The 17,721-nt window shown below is 65.1% G+C and overlaps 1 protein-coding gene across 4 annotated transcripts in view; it reads left to right on the top strand.

Annotated features, from left to right (window-relative positions):
* KCNQ1 (potassium voltage-gated channel subfamily Q member 1) overlaps positions 1 to 6,370 on the top strand; it is a 348,762-nt gene extending 342,392 nt beyond the window's left edge. For 3 of the 4 annotated variants that reach the window (XM_073809353.1, XM_033861432.2, XM_033861431.2), the window contains one exon: positions 5,073 to 6,370. In XM_073809353.1, the coding sequence (XP_073665454.1) occupies positions 5,073 to 5,303 (231 nt within the window). In that variant the 3' untranslated portion in view covers positions 5,304 to 6,370. The remainder of the gene's footprint in view (positions 1 to 5,072) is intronic. The other variant, XR_012333661.1, reaches the window with a different exon arrangement.
* The last annotated feature ends 11,351 nt before the right edge of the window (positions 6,371 to 17,721 follow it).

Below are 17,721 nucleotides of genomic sequence, written 5' to 3'. Positions count from 1 at the left end.
TAGGGCAAGAAATGGCATTCTATGGAGATGGAGAACCCAGAGTCCCGGGGGCTGGGATGGGGGGGGCCCAGGACCACCACCTGAACCCCACCGGGCAGCCACGAGGCCCGGGGGGTGCAGTGTCACCTCTCAGCCTGAGTCCTTCCTGGGTCCAGCAGGCCCGTCGTCCAAGGCTGTGGCCGGGCTCCAATGGGGGTGGGAGCGGGCACTCCTCCCACCGGTCAGAATTCACTCACCATACCCTGCGTCCTGCCCCGTGCTGGGGGCTCCTCACAGACTGTATGTTTGGGAGGGGCCAGGGTGGACTGCCCACCCAGGGCACTGTGAGGTGTGGCTGGGGCCCTGCACAGGGAAGGCGGGTTTCGGCCCTGAGCTGTCCAGCGCGGGGCTCCCTCTCTGGGCGGCCAGGATAGGGACAGGGGTGGAGGTGTGGCCGGCTCAGCACCCCTGCCATGGGCCACTGGACCTGCCCCGGCTATGAGCGGGCCCCACCTGGTCCCTCCAAGCTGCATGCAGGGACTCAAGGCCCACTGTGTCCCCGGGCCTCAGCTGTGTCGCCTGTCTAATGGGCTCAGGAGCAGCGGGGAGCAGGGGCTTGTGACCTGGGCAGTGCTGGGCCTTGCAGGTGCCGCAGGCCTGTGGCCAGGGCAGAAGGGGGAGATAGGCCAGCAGCAGCCCCTCTGCAACCCCTGCTCCCTGGCTGCTTCGCTCCCGTGCTCCCTGCCGTGTGTGAAGGGACATGAAGGGGGCAGAGCCGTGTCGCAGGGCGTCAGGAGGACTGAGCGGGCCTGTGCACAGACACACTGAGCAGTCATGGCCATGTCCCTGCGCCTGTTGCCGGCATGTGGGCTTGGGCAGGGCTCCCCGGAGCTTCAGGCCCCCGCGCACCCCATGACATACCGGGAACCCCCAACTCCCAGCAGCCCAGCTTGGCCCCAGGGCTGGCATCCAGCTCGTTGCCCCCGAGAGCGGCTCAGTGGCTCTTGGTCCAGCACAGTCTGCACACAAGAGGAGAGCCCAGAGGTCTTTTGCCCTGTGACCCTGCAGAGGGTCCTGGGCTGTCCCAAGGGGAGCCCTGCCTCCCCCTTTAGATGTTGACCACGGGGACCCTGGGGCACCACGAGCTGCCCCCCAGGGCAGGGGACTCCCTCCCCGCAAGCCCCAGGCCTCGGTGTCTCCCACCCCTGCCCGTCTTTGGCCAGTGTGGCCGAGACAGCCCAGGGCTTGCACGTGGCCAGGGCCATCGGGCGGGTCCAGAGCTGGGATCAAGGCCGAGCAGGTTCTGCAAAAATTTCCCTTGAAAGACTCTTTTTCAAGATTTTCTTTTGAAAACAAATTCATAAGCACATCAAACAGGAATCCCATCCCCTGGGTTTGTCACCACCGCCCGGGGCTCTCTAACTGGTTGTTATTCTAATTGCTTTTTTTCTCTTCCGAGGGCCGGGAGTCCTCTTATGGTTATTAATTTGGTGAATGGAGGCAGGGAACAAGGGAGCTTTTGTTGGCCTTGCCCTTTGGTCACTATCAAATTGCAAATAATGACGAGATCCAAGATCCCCAAAACTGATGTGCCCCAGCGGCTCCCGGGGAACGCCGTCCCGGTCCCCGAGCGGGCACTGCCTTCCTCTGCGGGTGACAGCGCCTCACCTGGGCACCTGCCCGGAGGCACGCGCTTCTCTGTGGCTGGGGATCGGCTCAGGCCGCTCCCTCCGGCCGAATGAAGTGCTCACTGGGTGTCACCATCGAACATGAAGCAAGATAAAGGCGCTCTCCTTGGGAGGAGGAGAACCCAGGGCGGGGGGACCCAGGGGCCATCTCTCTGGGACGTGCTCAGCCCTGGAGAAGCGTGGCAGGTGTGAGTCACGCTCACAGAGCCCGCGGGCGCAGGCTCCTACACGACTGTCCTGCTCCATCCTCAAGAACGCCCCCCACGGGAGGAGCAGCATGCCCCCACTTCCCAGCTGAGAAAGTGAGGCCCAGGGAGGACAGCACAGCGGCCAGGTCTCAGCGTGGGATCTGACTTGGCCTCCTGGACCAGCCTGACCAGGCTCACCCCACACTGTGGGGACAGGGGATCAGTCGCTGAGAAGGACGGAAGCCCACCCGGGCAGAGGCCATCACCGGGCCCCAGGGGCCGGGCAGTGCAGGGCAGGCTCAGGCAGCCCAGAGCCAGCGACGAGCAGCAGACAGCCCCGGGTGTGTGGCGCCGAGGTCAGCCACCAAGGGCGGGGGGCCGGGTGGGGGGAGACGTGGCTTCACAGGGCTTGGCCCACCCGGTGATCACCACGCCCTGAAGCCGGACCAGGCGGGTGACTCTGAGGATCCCCGCCCATCAGGCTGGGGCTGGGCAGGCGGGAGGACCCTGCAGGGGGCCAGGAAGACCCAGGGGGACCCTGAGGGTGGCCAGAGGACCACAAGGACTCAGCAGGTGGCCGGGGGGCCTTGGCAGGAGTCTGGTTTGGCCTGCGGGCTGCCCCACTTGCTCTCTCTCCCGTCCCATCAGTGGCGGCATGTTAACCTCCTCCCCAGACCCGCTCCTCTCCTGTGCGAGAAGGAGGCGGAGGCGTGAGGCCCAGGCTTTGGGCCGGCTCTGGGATTCTGGCCCAGATCCGAGCTCGCCCCCGGCGCCCCTGCCACCTCCAGCAGTCTGGCTAATGGGAGCATGTCCCCTGGGACCAGGGAGCCCGGTGAGCCCCCCCAAAGCCCCATCTCCCATGAGCAGCAGCCCAGGGGGCCGAGGTGGGCTTGAGTGCCCCAGGTGGCCCCCTGAGGGCGAGATCGGCCTGGGGCCAGCCTCCCGCCTGCTCCCAGTGGGGGCTGTGCTATCAACCCCCTGGGATGCGCCCCCTCTCCAGCCGTGCCGGCAGCCCCACCCCTTCCTGAATCCCAGCCATTCTTCCATTTCCTTTTTTCCCAAGAACACCCTATAAAGGCTTCCATACCCACTTGCCCTGCTGGGGGCTTCAACAGATGTTCAAGTGGCATAAAGTGAAAATTTATGAAACCACAAATTTTCCTCTGTAATGTATTTGGTGCTCTAATTGGTGCCAAACCAATCAATACCCAAGCCGGGGCCTGCACAGCGGAGCAACATGAAGCTCGCCCGCACCAGCCTCGTGCAAGGCTCGCTCCAGGCTACCAGGCGCGCAGGGTCCCCCACGGGTCTCCCAGGGCATAGGCAGGCAGCGGGACTGGGGGCCCGGCGGTCTTGGGCCGAGGAGAGGGTCCTCCCCAGCCCCCCTTGGCTGGGCTGCCAGGGTCCCAGCCAGAGACCCCAAACGAGACTCTTCTCCTGGGGCCTCGGGGCCTGCGTCTGTGGGTGGCCTCAGCATATGGTGGGACTAGGGTGTCAGGGAGGCACCCGGGGGAATGCAGGGGTGGGGAGAGCTGAGTGAGGGCCTCAGGCTCTAGCCCAGCTAAACCAGAGAAGCTCTGCACCCCCTTCCCTTTATAGCCTGGGCTCCGGTATCAGATGTGTCTGAGAAAATAGGTTAGGCCCCCCTGGCCTGGCTGAGGGGGCCTCAGACATGCAGCTGTCCCTGTCCCCAGGCCCAGGGGCAGGGGAGGAGGTCTCAGTCCCCCGCACAGTCCGAGGAGGCAGAGGCAGCAGGGGAGCCCAGGAGGCCCCAGGAGACAGCACTGGCCTCAATGCTGCAGCCGCCATTGTGCGAAGCTGGGGACGTGGGTCACAGGCAGCCGTCCTGATAGGGGGCTGTTTCTCCACGCTCCAGCCCCCATCCTGCCCTACCTGCTGCTGGGTCTCGAGAGAGCCCCGTGGCCCCAACTCAGGAGAGAACCCTCCCCTTCTCCCCCTCAGCCAGCCCTGCCCTCCCCCTGACTCAGCGTCCACCGTCCACCGTGGGAAAGAGGCTGTGGACTGCCCCACCCGCCTCTGAAGCCCAACCCGGGCCAACCCGGGGACCCAGCTCCACAGCATTTGTGGCCTCTTCAACCCACAGCATCTTCCCCGGGGCTGACCCGCTTGGCCAGCACCCGGCTCCGTCCGGTCCTGGGGTGGGGATGTTGCCGCCAGCAGTGGGGCCCAGGTGGGTCCTGGGGCAGTCTGGCCCAGGGCGGCTCAGAGCACACACATCGCGGACCGTGTGTGTGTCCAGGTGGACGGCCGGCCCCAGCCAGCCCGGCCTGCCGCGTCCGCAGCCCCGGCGTTGACCCCTGGCGGAGCCGTCCCCGGGCGTCTACCCCAGCCACACTCTCCCCCGAAGCAGCTCTGTGTTCTCGCAGCTTGGCCCTTATCGGTGACCATCTGGCCACCTCCGCTCCCTCCCCCATCGTTTCTAGTCTTTCCAGTGTTCCAGGTACCCAAGGCGGGTATTATTTTCTGACGGAGACCCTGGGGGAACCACCCCCAAGGGCACTGCAGGCCCCAGGGTGAGCCACGCCTCATGCCGGCTCATGCCAGGACGTCTGCTTCACCCCTGCCCCTGCTCTGAGGGCCCTGGGGTCCTCTTCCCACCCCCGGGGCTCACTCCAGCCCCACCCCATCTTGGCCATCCAGCAGCCCCTGCTAAGTACCTGCAGCCCCAGGTCCATCCTCCATCCACCTCCCCTCCAGCTTCATGGGGCGACCCCACCTCGTGGGGTGGGCAACCCCAGTGCTCAGCGTGGGAAAGGCCTTTGGGAAAAGCATGGTGGGCGTGTGGCCCTGGCTGACCCCTGGGGATTGGTACAGGTTTGGGGGCTCAGCTGGGAAGATGGGGGTGCCCCTGCTGAGTTGAGGACTGTGCCCGGCCTGACAAGAGCACCCTGAGGCACAAACCCTGTTGGTGGGCATGGGGGTGGGGGTAGATGGCAGGGGAGGGGCCCCGCCCTGCTACCTGCTCAGCCACTGGGTCTCAGGTGAGGGCTGCAGAGCGGGGCTCCCTCCACGCACGTGTGTGCACACGTGCAGACTTGCACAGGGGCCACGGACGCACACACACGTGCACGCGCGTGCGTTCCACACACACAGCCGTGACCAAGGCCAGGCCCCGCCCCTCCCCTGGCCCTCAAGGAACCCAGGCCTTGAGGCCACCTGCACACCGCCCGGCTCACCTCTGATCCTGTCCCCGCAGGTGACGCAGCTGGACCAGAGGCTGGCGCTCATCACAGACATGCTGCACCAGCTGCTCGCCCAGCACCACGGAGGCTCCCCGGGCAGCCGGCCTTCCAGCGGGGGCGGGGCCCAGGTGGTCCAGCCCCACAGCGGTGGCTCTATCAACCCCGAGCTCTTCCTGCCCAGCAACGCGCTACCCACCTACGAACAGCTGACCGTGCCCCGCGGGGGCCCCGACAAGGGCTCCTGATGGGGGCTCGGGGCCCAGGCCTGAGAGGGGAGGCCCGGAGGAGCCCTGCCCGGCCCACCCCACCTCCCACTCAGCACAGGCACCGCTAGGCCTCAGCCCCCTCTCGAAGGCCCGAGACGGCAGTCCCGCCCTCCAGGGCCCCAGACGCCCGGTGGACGACAGGGCCCTGCGGCCTGCCTGGGGGACTCAAGACCGCCTCTTCCCAGCCAGCGGGTACTAGAATTTGGCTGGGTGCTGGGAGGAGGGGCCTCTCGGCTCCGAGACCGGGGTCCCCCCATGGCCTGCCTGATACTCGGGACAGAGCGGCAGGAGGTCAGGCCGGGCATCCCAGGCACTTGGTCTGTCCCATGTATGGCCAGGGAGCCGCACAGCTGTGTGCAGGCCCCGGGGCATTCCTGAGGGGAGACAGAGGGACGGCCTGGACAGGGTCTGTGAGGACCCCACCCCCAGCCTCAAAGCCAGGCCCAGGGGGACCCAGGGAGAAGGCAGGCCAGGCAGGGCAGGGCAGGCCCAGCCCATGCCGAACAAAGGATGCCCACGGGCAAGGCCCAATCAAGGCCCCCCCGGGCCTGGGCCTGACTCCCTCAAGCTCCAGAGATGCTGACTCAGGCCAGGAGCTGGCGGGGAGCTGCTCCTGAGGCCACAGCTTCCAACGGGAGGGACGTGTCCACCGCTGTGGCCAGAGCTCTTCACTGGGGGTGGGCTGCCCACCAGTGGAACCGGGGTGCTCAGGTCCCCCACTTTGGACTGGCAGCTTCTCCTACCCATTCCGGAGAAAAGAGGAGGGTCCCCAAACCCCGCTCTGCGTGTGGGCCTCACCTCCAGCTCCCTGCCTGGTCTAAGCAGCTGGACGGACACACAGACGGTGGCCTCCCCGACCCGCTGCTGAGCCGCAGGGGAGCGGACGGGCGCCACCACCTCTGGCGAGCCCCACCTCCTCCGGCCTGCTCCGCCTCGCCGAAATCAGAATAATCTGTGGTGATCTGGAACCTGTGCTTCAACGAATTTCACAGTGTGATTTTGATTCTGAACCGTTCAGGTTTTTCCTAATAAATGTGGAATCACAAAATTGATCTTGCCCTGCTCTCGCCTCCTTTCCTGGGGGAGCAAGCGACCCATCTTGGGGACAACCTGGCTTCCCGTGGAGCTGCTGCCCACCCGTCAACACCCCAGCACCCCTCACCCCGTCTGTGCCCACCCCGGTGAGGGGGCCCAGAAGCCTCAACCCCCTGGCCTGGGGTTCCTGGGAATGGGGTGGCGCCCGTGACCCAGGAGCACCTGGAGGCCGGGCTGTTCCTGTCCCCCCGACCCAAGGTCGGGCTCCAGCCCACCCGCTAAGCCTTTGCTCTTGCTGGTGCCTTTGCCGGGGGGTTCTCCTGTCCCCTCTCCATCTGTTGAAACCACTCCCTTGGTCTCCAGCCAGGCTCAAAGCCCCCTCCTACAGGAAGCTCTCCCTGATAGCCCTTTATGAGACCAGCCCCACCCCCAGGTCTTGGGACCCTTCAAGGGGGGAGGGGCGAACAGGTGAGGGTCATCGCCCCCAGACAAGCAGCTTGGGGACCCTGTCCTCAGGATTCACATCCCACACGCACTTCTCAGGTCTCGGGCTTAATTCTTAACTCCAGGACAGCACCTGCCCCCACTCCCACTGCCAGCCTCCCACTGCTGCCCACGGGCATCTGGGCCCCTGCCTCCTCCAGGCCCAGCTCCGTTCCCCCCAGGTCCTGCCTGGAGCCCTCCCCAACCTCCCTCTTGGACGGGACCCCTGCAGTCTCCTTGGAGGCAGGTGCCCAGGTGGCCGCAAAGCAGGAACTCCTGGTCCGTGTGGAATGTCAGCTTGGGCCCCTGTGGGAGGGGAGGGGCCTGGGTCCCCCTTTGCAGAGCCCCAGGGGCTCCCCGGAGCCCAGCCCTGGCTCCCACCCGAGGGGACGTCTGGCCGTCGGGCACTGGCCGGTGTGGGGGAGGGGAGGAGGGCCAGCGAGGGCCCGGGGCCTCCCCAGCCCAAACCCCCGGGGGGGAGGGGCGAGAGCAACAATTACTGGAAAGGCAAAAGCTGTTGTTTCCTTGTTGAGTAAATATTTGTGGAAACCCCAGGAGGCGGCTGGCTGGAGAGCGGGGGCCCTCCACGGTGCCCCCGCCCCGCCCGCTGCCGGGCACGGCCCCCAGCCCTCGGGGCACTCGCTCGGGCCGCCCATCTGGGCCGGGCGCGGCCCCTGCACCCAGCCCGGCTTTGTTTTGCGTGTTATCGACTGCGCACGAAGTGCCCGAGTGCTTCACTCCTGGACGGGCCATTGCAGCCCTCTCGGGTGTGAAATGCAATTTACCTGAAATAAAGCCCAATTATGGAATTAGCTAATTAAAGCCGCAGTGGAGGCTGGGCCGGCCGGCCAGGAGCTCAATGCCCGCCGGTGCCCGCGGTCTGAGGGAACAGATGGCGCCCCAGCCCGCCGCGCGGCCGCATTCCTTCACTCTGCCCCCGATAACTGACTTACACAGCACACGGCCATCTGGTGTATGACACGTCCTGTGTGCCCCGGACAATGGCCCAGCAGACCTCTCCGGGAGAGGGCCGTCGCCCGGGCAACGGTGGCATGTGCAGCCCAGGCCCATTCCCGGCCCCGCCCCCGGCCCCTTTGTGGGCCTCGCCTGGCTGCCTGGCCGCTCCCGCCGACAACGTCCGTGAGCGTTTGTCCCCGGCGTCCGGCCTTTGTCTCCCAATTGGGCTTCCTTGTTGGGGTCCTCAATGTCCAGTGGGTGCCGAGAGCATCTGCTGGCGGGAGAGGGTGGGGCTGGGGGGGGCTGCCCTGCCCACCTCCCGGGGCACCCACCTCCTCTGCCCGTGCCCCCTCCCCCATCGGCGCCCTCTGGAGCCGGGCAGGAGGACGGCATCTGGAGGGCTCGGGGCTCGGCCGCGGGGGCCAGTCTCTGAGGCCAGTGTCCGCGCAACCTGAGGTCCTCCCAACCTTGGGCCAGGGGCCGACCTGCACCTCCTGCCCCCTCCCCTGTCCGTGCAATGGGAACAGAGTGCCTCTTGAAGGCGTGTGGGGGAGGAGCTGATGACCATAGGGCCGGGTCAGCACACAGTAGGTGCTTCATAAAGGCAACCAGAAAATGGTCCAGGAGGCGCCCGGCTCTGGGGTCTATCGCCTCATCGCACTCCCACTGCCTGGCCCCAGTGCCCGCTCAGAGCAACTCCCTGGCCCCTGCTGCGTCCAGCCTCACCCCCCCAGTGCCCCCTCGGAGCCAAAGCAAGGTGCCCACAGCCTGCTGTCCTGCACCCTAAGCAGTCTGGCCCCCACTGCCCAGGCCCTGCCCACTCACCCGTGACGCCGGGCATCTATCTCCAGCCGGGCCGACACGCCCCACCCCCACCCCCCACCCCCCTGCCGCCACACACACACACACACACAGCTCCTCCCTGCACTCTAGTGGGCCCCAAGCTGCCAGCAGCCACAGCCCCCTCCCTGCTCAGGACCCGTTTGGCAGGCACCGCCGACCCCCGCACTGGGCAGGGGTCAGGAGCCAGGCCCTCCAGCCTGCCACTGGAGAGGGGGCTGTGCTAGGACTCTGAGGACCCACGGGGAGCCACGGCCCAGGAGCGCCTGGCACAGGGCCCGGCCCCACTAGGTACGCAGGAAGTGCCCGTTGAATTAAGGGATAACATTTGAGTTTGGAAAGAGACTAACGGCGCTGCTGGGGCTGCGGCCACGCCTGGAACAGGCAGGGCACCGCCAGGCGGTGCCGTGTGAGGGATGCTCAGGGGAGGAGGGCTGGGCACCCTGGGCCCTGGAAGAGGGGGTCAGGTGTGCGTCCCAACTGGGGTGGTCAGACAGCTGGGCTAGGTAGGGGTGGAGTGACAAAAGGCAGCCGTGGGCCGGGTTCCTGGGACGGGCCCACACGCAGGACCTGCTGGGTCACCCTCAGGGACAGACGGCCCCTTCCTAACATGCGGCCAGTGCCTGGTGTGGGAGGCCCTTCCTCGCTCCCCGGAAACCTGCCTTCCTCGGCTTCATCCTAGGACCGCCCTCACGGTCCTGGGCCCCATTGGCTCACTGGGGGTCTGAAAGGGCGTCTGCCTCACCATTCTCAGCCCCCAGCGGCACCCCTTCCTGGCTCTGGCCCTATCGTTGTGGCCCTGGGGGGCTGGGGAGCTGGGGAGACCAGGCCCGGCACGGGTCAGACAGGCAGCGAGGCCTAGCGCGTGCTCAGAGCAGCCAGAGCTTCCATTGCCCTCGAGTGCGGGGGGCCAGGGGCCAGGCCCTAAGGAAGCTGACCGTCCCCACCTACGCCCCTTCCACCGCGCAGCAGAACCTCGGCAGACGGGCAGAGGGCCTCACGGCCGGGCGGCACCCGAGCCCAGGAGCAGGCGACCTCTGACCTCGCTGGCCAGCTGCTGTGTTTTCACCTGCTCAAGGGGGGAGTTGCCTCCAGCTCCAACAGATCGGGCCTGGGCTGGGAGCGGGGGCAGGTAGAGGCTCTCGACACTGGCCAGAGGCACTGGTCTGAGGAAGGGTCTTCTCTAAAGATGGGGGCCCTGGCCAACTGTGCCCCATCCCAAGGCCTCTGAGTCCAGGTCTCAGGTGCTAGCTGTGTGGCAGGAGGGAGGGGTTCCACTCTGATTCCCAGATCCTTTTCTCTCAGCAGGTCCCTCTGTGACCTGCTGGGCCTAACTCTGTCATTTGGCCCTTCCCTCAGCACCCCTCAGCACCCCATGAGGCACCAGGATGCCAGGGGGAGGCCTGGGGATCCCTGCATCCCCACGCCTCCGCCTCCCCAGCCCCCAGCCCCCAGGCCCCTTAGCGAGGCGGAAGGTGGAGGAGGGGGGAAGCTCGGCTCAGGGCGGACCTACTGGACACCAGAGAATGCTCAGACCCTCCCCCTGCTCTTGTCGTCAGACCCCCCACCTCAAGCCTTCATCCCTGCGCCCACCTCTGTGGCACCCAGAGGGAGCAGGCCTGCCCTTGATTCCCAGGGCCACACCTCTCCCGCCCCCTCACCTGATCCCAGGCTTAGGTCTCACCCACATCTGGGCAGTGACCCCTCAGCCCGAGAAGGCCCGGAGCCAGCCCAGGACGGGTGCCCATCGCGGGCCTGGCACACCAAGTTCCTCCTGCCTCCTGCATGTGGACCCAGGTTGCACAGACGGGGAGTGTGGAGACTGAGTTGAAAACGTGTCGCTTGGACGCTGCAGGGACTCCCACCTGCCCACGACTCTGGAAGCCCCAGCCGTCCCCCAGCCCCGCTCCACACCCTGCTCGGCAAAACTCTCTCCGAGTTTCCAGCCTGTTGGAAGCGTGTGATCCTTCTGAGCAACATCAAAGTGGGAGGCGCGGGCTGCCTGGATCAATCATGCCGGCAGCCTCGTCTTCCTGCCTGGTCTGCGGCCCCAGGAAGCCGGTAGCGGTGGCAGAAGACACGGTGGCGGGTTGACGGGGTGCTCGTGGGGTACACAGATTGTGCTGGGGGAGGGAGATGCTTAGAGCAGAGAGGCCTCAGGGGACATGGGTCCTCCCCCCTGGTGCAGATGGGGAAACCAAGGCCCAGGGCAGGACCGGCCCAACGCAGCACCTGCTTGTGTGAATTTGCATCAGAAAAAAAGCCGCAGAGAAGAACCAGGACTTCCAGTGGCAGAGAAGTCGGTGGCTGGGCCAGGAAGCCAGGAGGCAGAGGGGAATGGACTGGTTAAAACAAAGAGCTGGCCTTCTTGGACTAGATGGTGGGGCCGGAAAGGCCAGATCTGAGAAAAAGACGCAGAAAATTCCCAGGTGGTATGAACATAGCTCCTTTGCTGGCCTACGTGGGCCAAAGAGCCAAGAAGCACTATGCCTGTCCGATGCAGCGAAATGCAAGGGCTCCATCAGGACATGCCCACTGGCTCCAACATGGCTGCCACTGCACCTGCCATGCAGGAAAGTACCAAACTCCCTGTTGGATCTTCAAGAAACTCTGTTACAAGCCTAACTACTGATTGAATCTACCAAACCCCACTGAACTTCTGTTGGTGGCTTCTCAGTGTTATTCCTCCCCACTGCCCACTCCCTACACACACACACACACACACACACACACACACACACACACACGGTGCAAGAATGTTCCCATTCTGACTCAGCCACTCTCTAGCTGTGCATCTTTGGGCAGGGCCCCTAACCTCTCTGAGCCTCATATGGTCTTTGCAGCCCCAGCTTCACAGAGCTGCCAGCAGGGTGCTAAGCCTGAGAAGACAGGACAAAAGCCACAGCAGCCTCACAACCAGGCACCAACGACAGAGCTCCTGAGGTCAGGGAGAGACGTGCATATGAACTGTTCTCTCTGGCCCAGCAACATGTCTTTATATACAACTGCAACACACAACTGTCCCTGACGTAGACGTCTCCATAGCAAATCCGCATTGAGTGGGACCCTGCTGGGCCTTCCACTTGACTGGCCGGCTCAGGTCACTCGATGGGGTAAGGGCCTCATTATCCCCATCCAGTTCTGGAACGACTGAGGGAGGCCATCGGTGACCCAGGATCCATGGGGACAGGCAGCCCCTGCTGCAGAGCCAAGAGGCCCTTGTGTCAGAAGCCTCTCGCAGCTTCTGACACCCTCTGAGCGGCCTCAGCCCCATCCCAGCGCGCCCCTGGGGGCCAGAGAATCTGCCGGAGGGGCCTGGGGGCAGGCACGCAGGGAGCGCTCACCCCCAACCGTGCCCTCAGCCCACTCCCCAGGAAGCCGGGTCTGCGGCCCCTCTGGCCAAGGACAATGGAAGTGACAGGTCAGAGATGGATCAGCTGGGCTCAGGGAGAGGAGGCTCGTGCTGGGAGAGGCCCAGGCGCTCAGGGGTGGAGGTGTGGAGGCCCTGACCTGAGGGGCTGGGGCCTGGGTGGGGCCATAGCTTCACCCGGGAGAAGGGCCCATCCGGCAGGGACGCTTTCCAAAGAAACGGCTATCAGACGGTGGGTAACGTCACTGCGTAATTTCAAAGTGTCTCAATCAAATCCCCGCTCCCATCCACAAGGCCGCGTCAGAAGGTCTTTGGAGAGGAGAGGCCGGCGGCAATCAGTGGGCCTTCCACTCGGCTGGCCGGCCCTGCGGCACAAGGCCTGTGGGGCTCCTGCCCCGCCTGTGACTCCATTTTTGACCCTGAGCCCTCCGGTCTCCTCCCCAGGAGGCCTGGGTGATCCCGCGCTGCCCTGTTCAGGGACTGGTCAGCAGAGGGGAAAGGCCCCTCCCCGCCACTCCAGGGGAGGCCTCCTAGACATCCCCTCCGAAGCCTCAGCAATGCAGCCTCTGAGAACCACCGCTTACACGAGGGGAAACTGAGGCACAGCAGGGGATGCGATGGGGGGACCTGTAAATACGGGCCACGCATCCAACCCCTGCACCTGCACACCACCGCCACGCATCAGACTCACCTTGAGCGAGGCGATGAGGCGCGTGCAGCAGACGCCTGCTGAACGCCCTACCCCGGCGCCTCAGGCCCACTGTCCCCAGAGGTCCCCTCTGCACCCCCCTCTCTTCCTCCTCTGACTTTTCCCCAAGGTATAGACACGAGAACATCCTCATTATATGTTTTCAAACACCTCACCTCCATAGACTGGAAAAGGGCAGCCGCCTCCCGGGAGGTGAATGAACAGGTGCTCACCTTCCCGGCCGGTGCAGCAGCCCGACCCCCAGCCCAGGTTCAAATTCACATGTACGAGTGCCACGGGCTCCGCGGGCACACAGTCTCCGCGGGCACACAGTCTCCGCGGGCACACGGGCTCCGCGGGCACACGGCTCCACGGGCTCCGCGGGCACATGGGCTCTGCGGGCACACGGGTTCCACGGGCACACAGTCTCCGCGGGCACACGGGCTCCACGGGCTCCGCGGGCACATGGGCTCCGCGGGCACACAGTCTCCGCGGGCACACGGGCTCCGCGGGCACACGGGCTCCGCGGGCACACGGGCTCCGCGGGCACCCAGTCTCCGAGGGCACGTTGGTAGCGGCCAGCCATCCGAGCCGTTCAGCTGCTGGACCTTCTCTCCTACCATCCGTAGGGGCCTTTCCGTTCTCCTGAGCTTCTGCACAGAGCTTCTCTGTCCATTTGCTGTACCCACACTCAGCGTGCCCCTACGCATGGACATTCACCTGTTTCTAGGTGTGACCACTGAGGGCCGAACTGGGGACACCCAGACCCACACGCCCCATGAGCCGAAATCGCTGTCCCAGAGCTGTGCCCTGTGCCCAGCCGCCCTGATTCTGCTCGTCACCCCGTGGAGCAGAGCAGCCCGGACACTCCAGAAAGACCCTTCAGGCTCGCAGGGAGAGGCTGCAGCTCGAAGGAGGACGCCTCCTCTCGGGGCACCGAGTCCTGGCCACCCTCCTCTGACTCAGTGTCTGGCCCCAGGCGGCCAGGCAGGCACACGCAGGAGGGCAGCTGTGGGCGGAACACATGCACACGTGAATGCATGATTCAGCTGGAAACGCTCCCCAAGCTGTGCCCTGTGTCAAGGGATGGAAACGAGGCGCCTGGAGGTTGGGCACATGGTGAGCTGGCACCCCTGACTCCAAACTCCCTGCTCTTAACCGCCAGGAAGCCCTCAAGCCCCCTCGCCACCCAGAGCATCTCTGTCCCCACAAAGGGAGTGGAGAGGGCCGGCCCCTGTGCTCACCTCCCGCAGGACCCAAGCTGCGTGGGGAGACAGGAGGCCAGCGGGTGGTCTGTCCCAGCCCCCTGGCCCCCACCGGCACGTTCATCTCCTCCCTCCCTGCCCGTCTCCATCCTGCCACCAGCCCCAAGGTGAGGCAGGCAGGCAGAGCCGTGCCCTGAAAATGCTCCACGAAACCCCGCGTGCGTCCAGGCGGCTTCGGTTACCAGGCACCCGGCTGGCCCAGCCTCCCTCGAGCCCTGCCAAGGCCTGGCACCGATGCCCCCGGCAGCCCCTCTCCCTGCCAGCAAGCCCACGAGGCCCGAGGGCGCGGGCAGATTGCTTTACCGCTGCCGGCTCGGCCCAGCTCCCCCGGGAGAAGGCCCCATTGTTCCCCGCCCCCGTGGCCCCCGCCTGGCTCGGAGACACCCGGGCTCCGGGCGGCAAGGTCACCGGGCCGCGCAGAATCCACCTGCAGCCGCACCAGCTTCCAGGAAACCGAATCCCAGCGGCAGATGACAGCCGCAGGCGGCAGGACAGAGCCCCCATTCAGCCTCCGCTGGACGGCGTGGCCCGACCTGGCGGCCGCCTCCCCAACCTGGGCCCTCCCACGCCTGGGCACCGGGTTCCCAGAGCCAGCACTGCCCAGACCGTCCGCCCGCCCGCCCGGGGCCACGGCCGGGGACGGAGGGCTGCGATGCACCCTACCCTGGGTGCCCGGGACAGGTGACAGGGTGGGTAGGGAAGGGAGCAGAGACCCTGCCCCACCTCCAGAGCCTCACGGACAGCAGGCAGCCTGCGCGGGCACAGGGAACCCTCCAAGCCGAGCGTTAAGGCAGGCAGTCCCCCCACAGGGCCCTACGTGGGTCAGGCGAGTCTTACTGCACCCATTTTATGGATGAGGCCCTCAAGGCTGCAGGGCCTGCCTCGACTGCCGCGTTTCCATACTGTAGAGGAGCAGAGCTGGGTGGAGCCGGCAAATGGGGCGCCCATGGCCTGCCCTTGCCGACCCAGGGGTCCCCTCGGAGCGAGCAGAAGGAGAGCTGGGTCGAGCAGCAGCCTTTGGGAGGGCGAGGCAGGTGGAGGAAACAGCCAAGAGGGCCAAGATCTTCGAGGTCAGCAGGGCCAGCCCCACCCCACCCGCACCAAGATGTTTTCCTGGACCCATTTCACAGATGGGCCAGCTGCGGGGCAGTCTAGGAAGCAAGTGGATTCACGGGTTGCATTGAGGTTGTCCAAAAGGCGCCCCACACCCTCCCACCTTAACACCCTGCAGAGGAGACCCAGAATGACTTGGGGTCCTGTAGACCACCAGCCTCAGATGGTCTCGCTGTCCCGCTGCCGCTACCTACCCTCAGGCCTGCAGGCTGCAGCCTCACGGACCTCATGGAGGCCGTGGGAGACAGGGCCCAGCCCCCGACACAGAAGGAGACTATTTCTCTTCCAACAGGGTCTCCTGCAGCCAAGTCTCCTGCCAGGTTGGCCATTTGGGGACCAGACAGGAAGAGAGGGATGGAGCAAGGAGGGAAGTGGAGGCGGACTCAGCCATGGGGCAACAGTGCCGTCCTGTCCCACCCTGGCAGCCAGGCCTGAAGCCATGCAGGTCTCGCCCAGGTTCCACAGCCAGGACCCAGGTTCAAGGGCTCTTCCTAGGCTGCCCCATGCTCCTTCTTGAGCATGAAGCCCCAGCCGGGACTCGGGGCTCAGAGGCCTCGGGGCTCAGAGGCAGCCCTGCTTCTCCAAAGGCTGGGCCACGAGTTGCCTGTCACTCAGCTCTTCTGCCCGGCTGGTCACACTGAAAAGAGCGTCCTGTAGCCGGGAGGCATGAATATAGGCTCGGACCCAGCTTGAGAAGCACGGCCTGGAAACCCAAAGGAGGAAGCCTTGGTCTCCAGACCCAGCCGCCCAACCACCACCCTCCCCCCCACCAGCAGCAGCCACCCCAACTCCCCCCAGTCACCACCCCTGGCGTGGCTGCCACCACCGCCGTCACCCATTCACACTGGCCCTTCCTCCCCATCTCCATTTAGCAAACTCCTACTCACTCGCCAAAGCCCAGGCCGAGGGGTCCTTCCTCCCTGAACACTTCCTGAAGGGCCAGCCAAACGTGGCTCAGGCTCGCCCCTCACAGCAATTGGCACCCACGGCAGACCCTGCCTGACTGTGTCCTCTGCAGCGCCTCCCCTACAGGCAGGATAGTGCCCCTTCAGTGGGTTATGGAGGGGATGCGTGGCACGGAGAACCCTTGGGCATTTGTCTAGGAAATGCCGACCCGCAGGAAGCCAGCTCGGGCTGGACCTGTGAACTCCTGGGGATGGGAGCAGGGAGCTGCGGTCGTTCACAACACTGCGTGCTGGGCTCCACTGTTTGCTGATAGCTTGGACCTGACCGTGGGGAATGGGAGATGCCCACCAAGAACCACTTAGGAGAGAAGGGGGCACCCCCTCTACCTGCTCTCCGGCTGTACCTGCCTCCAGCGCCCCGTCCCCACGGACAGCCGCAGGCTGCAGGACGGAGCGCCTGTACTGCAGCTGTACTGCAGGCCCTCGGGAGCCCCCTGGGGTTCCACCCCAGCCCACCCCCCACTCCGAGTACTACTCTGCCCCATTCACGCAGCAAAAACGCAAGGCCCAGGTGGAGAAACAACACCACAGCTCCCAGGCCAGAAACCTTTGCCCCACCTCACAGGCAGGACCCACACATGAGGCTGGGGGTCACTCAGCTGCATCACAGCCCCTGCCCCTCCGGGTGGCCGATAGTCGAAGCTCCCACACCAGACACCCTCCCAGTCTGAGCACCCCTGCCGAAGAGACTCGCTGTTAAACACCGGTCCCTGGACCCCCAATTTCCAAGAAAATTAGTTGGGAGACTAATTGTCACTAGAGTGTTATTGACTACTCAAATTGCAGCTTCTCTCTGATGACATTAGGCCCCCAGAAGGAGCAGCTAAAGACCTCACCTGAGCCCCGAGGTATATATTTCTGGGAAGATTTTAGAATTCTGGCTCTTGCTAAGGGGAAGTATTTGAAGACTCCCACAGATCATGACTCAGTCTAGCATTCACGGCCTCGGAACCCAGCACCTACCTGCATCTCCAGTGTCCCCCCCCACACACCCTGTACAGAATCCCAGACCTCAGCCCCAGCCAGCTGATGCAGGGATGGGCAATGGTCCCTCTCCCTTCCCTTTACGTCCCTCCTCCGGGAAGCTTCATCGCCCTCGCCCCACAACCCCTTCAGATACGCTGGGAGCTGGTGCCGAAGGGAAAGGAGATCCAGTGACCACAGGCGGGCGCCACCCTGAACGGGATCAACAAGACACCCACTGGTGCACCTGGGGAAACTAAGGTCCAGAGACAGCCACACACTGTCCTTTGGGGGTGTCCAGAGTCTGAGCAATGCTGTTGCCAGTGACCAGGGACTCTACCTCCAGGGTTCCCCGTCCTGCCTCTTGCGTCCAGGGCCCCGGGCCCTCCCTGTGGCCCCAGCTGTACCCGCCGAGAAGTCATGCAGTCCCTCTGACGGCACCCCCTCCCACGCTTCGGATTCTCTGACGGCTTGGTCCTGACCAAGGCAGGGGAGGATGCTTGTCATTGAGACCGGGTCACCAAGCTGGAAAGCTATGTTCCCATTGCCAAGACTTCCTGACTTCTAAAGCCCTAAGTGAAAACACTTCGAAGTCACCGTTTTCAAAGATTTAGGGCCTTAAACACCACTGGGGTAGGGGGTGGGGTGATGTCCAGGTGATCAGCTGGTCAGTTTTTAGTAGCTCCCCGAGGTAATATTTCCCCCACCCGGCCCCCAC

This window comes from Tursiops truncatus, chromosome 8 (assembly GCF_011762595.2).
Source record: "Tursiops truncatus isolate mTurTru1 chromosome 8, mTurTru1.mat.Y, whole genome shotgun sequence".
Taxonomy (NCBI): Eukaryota; Metazoa; Chordata; class Mammalia; order Artiodactyla; family Delphinidae; genus Tursiops; species Tursiops truncatus.
This window is presented reverse-complemented; position numbering and strand designations above follow the sequence as displayed.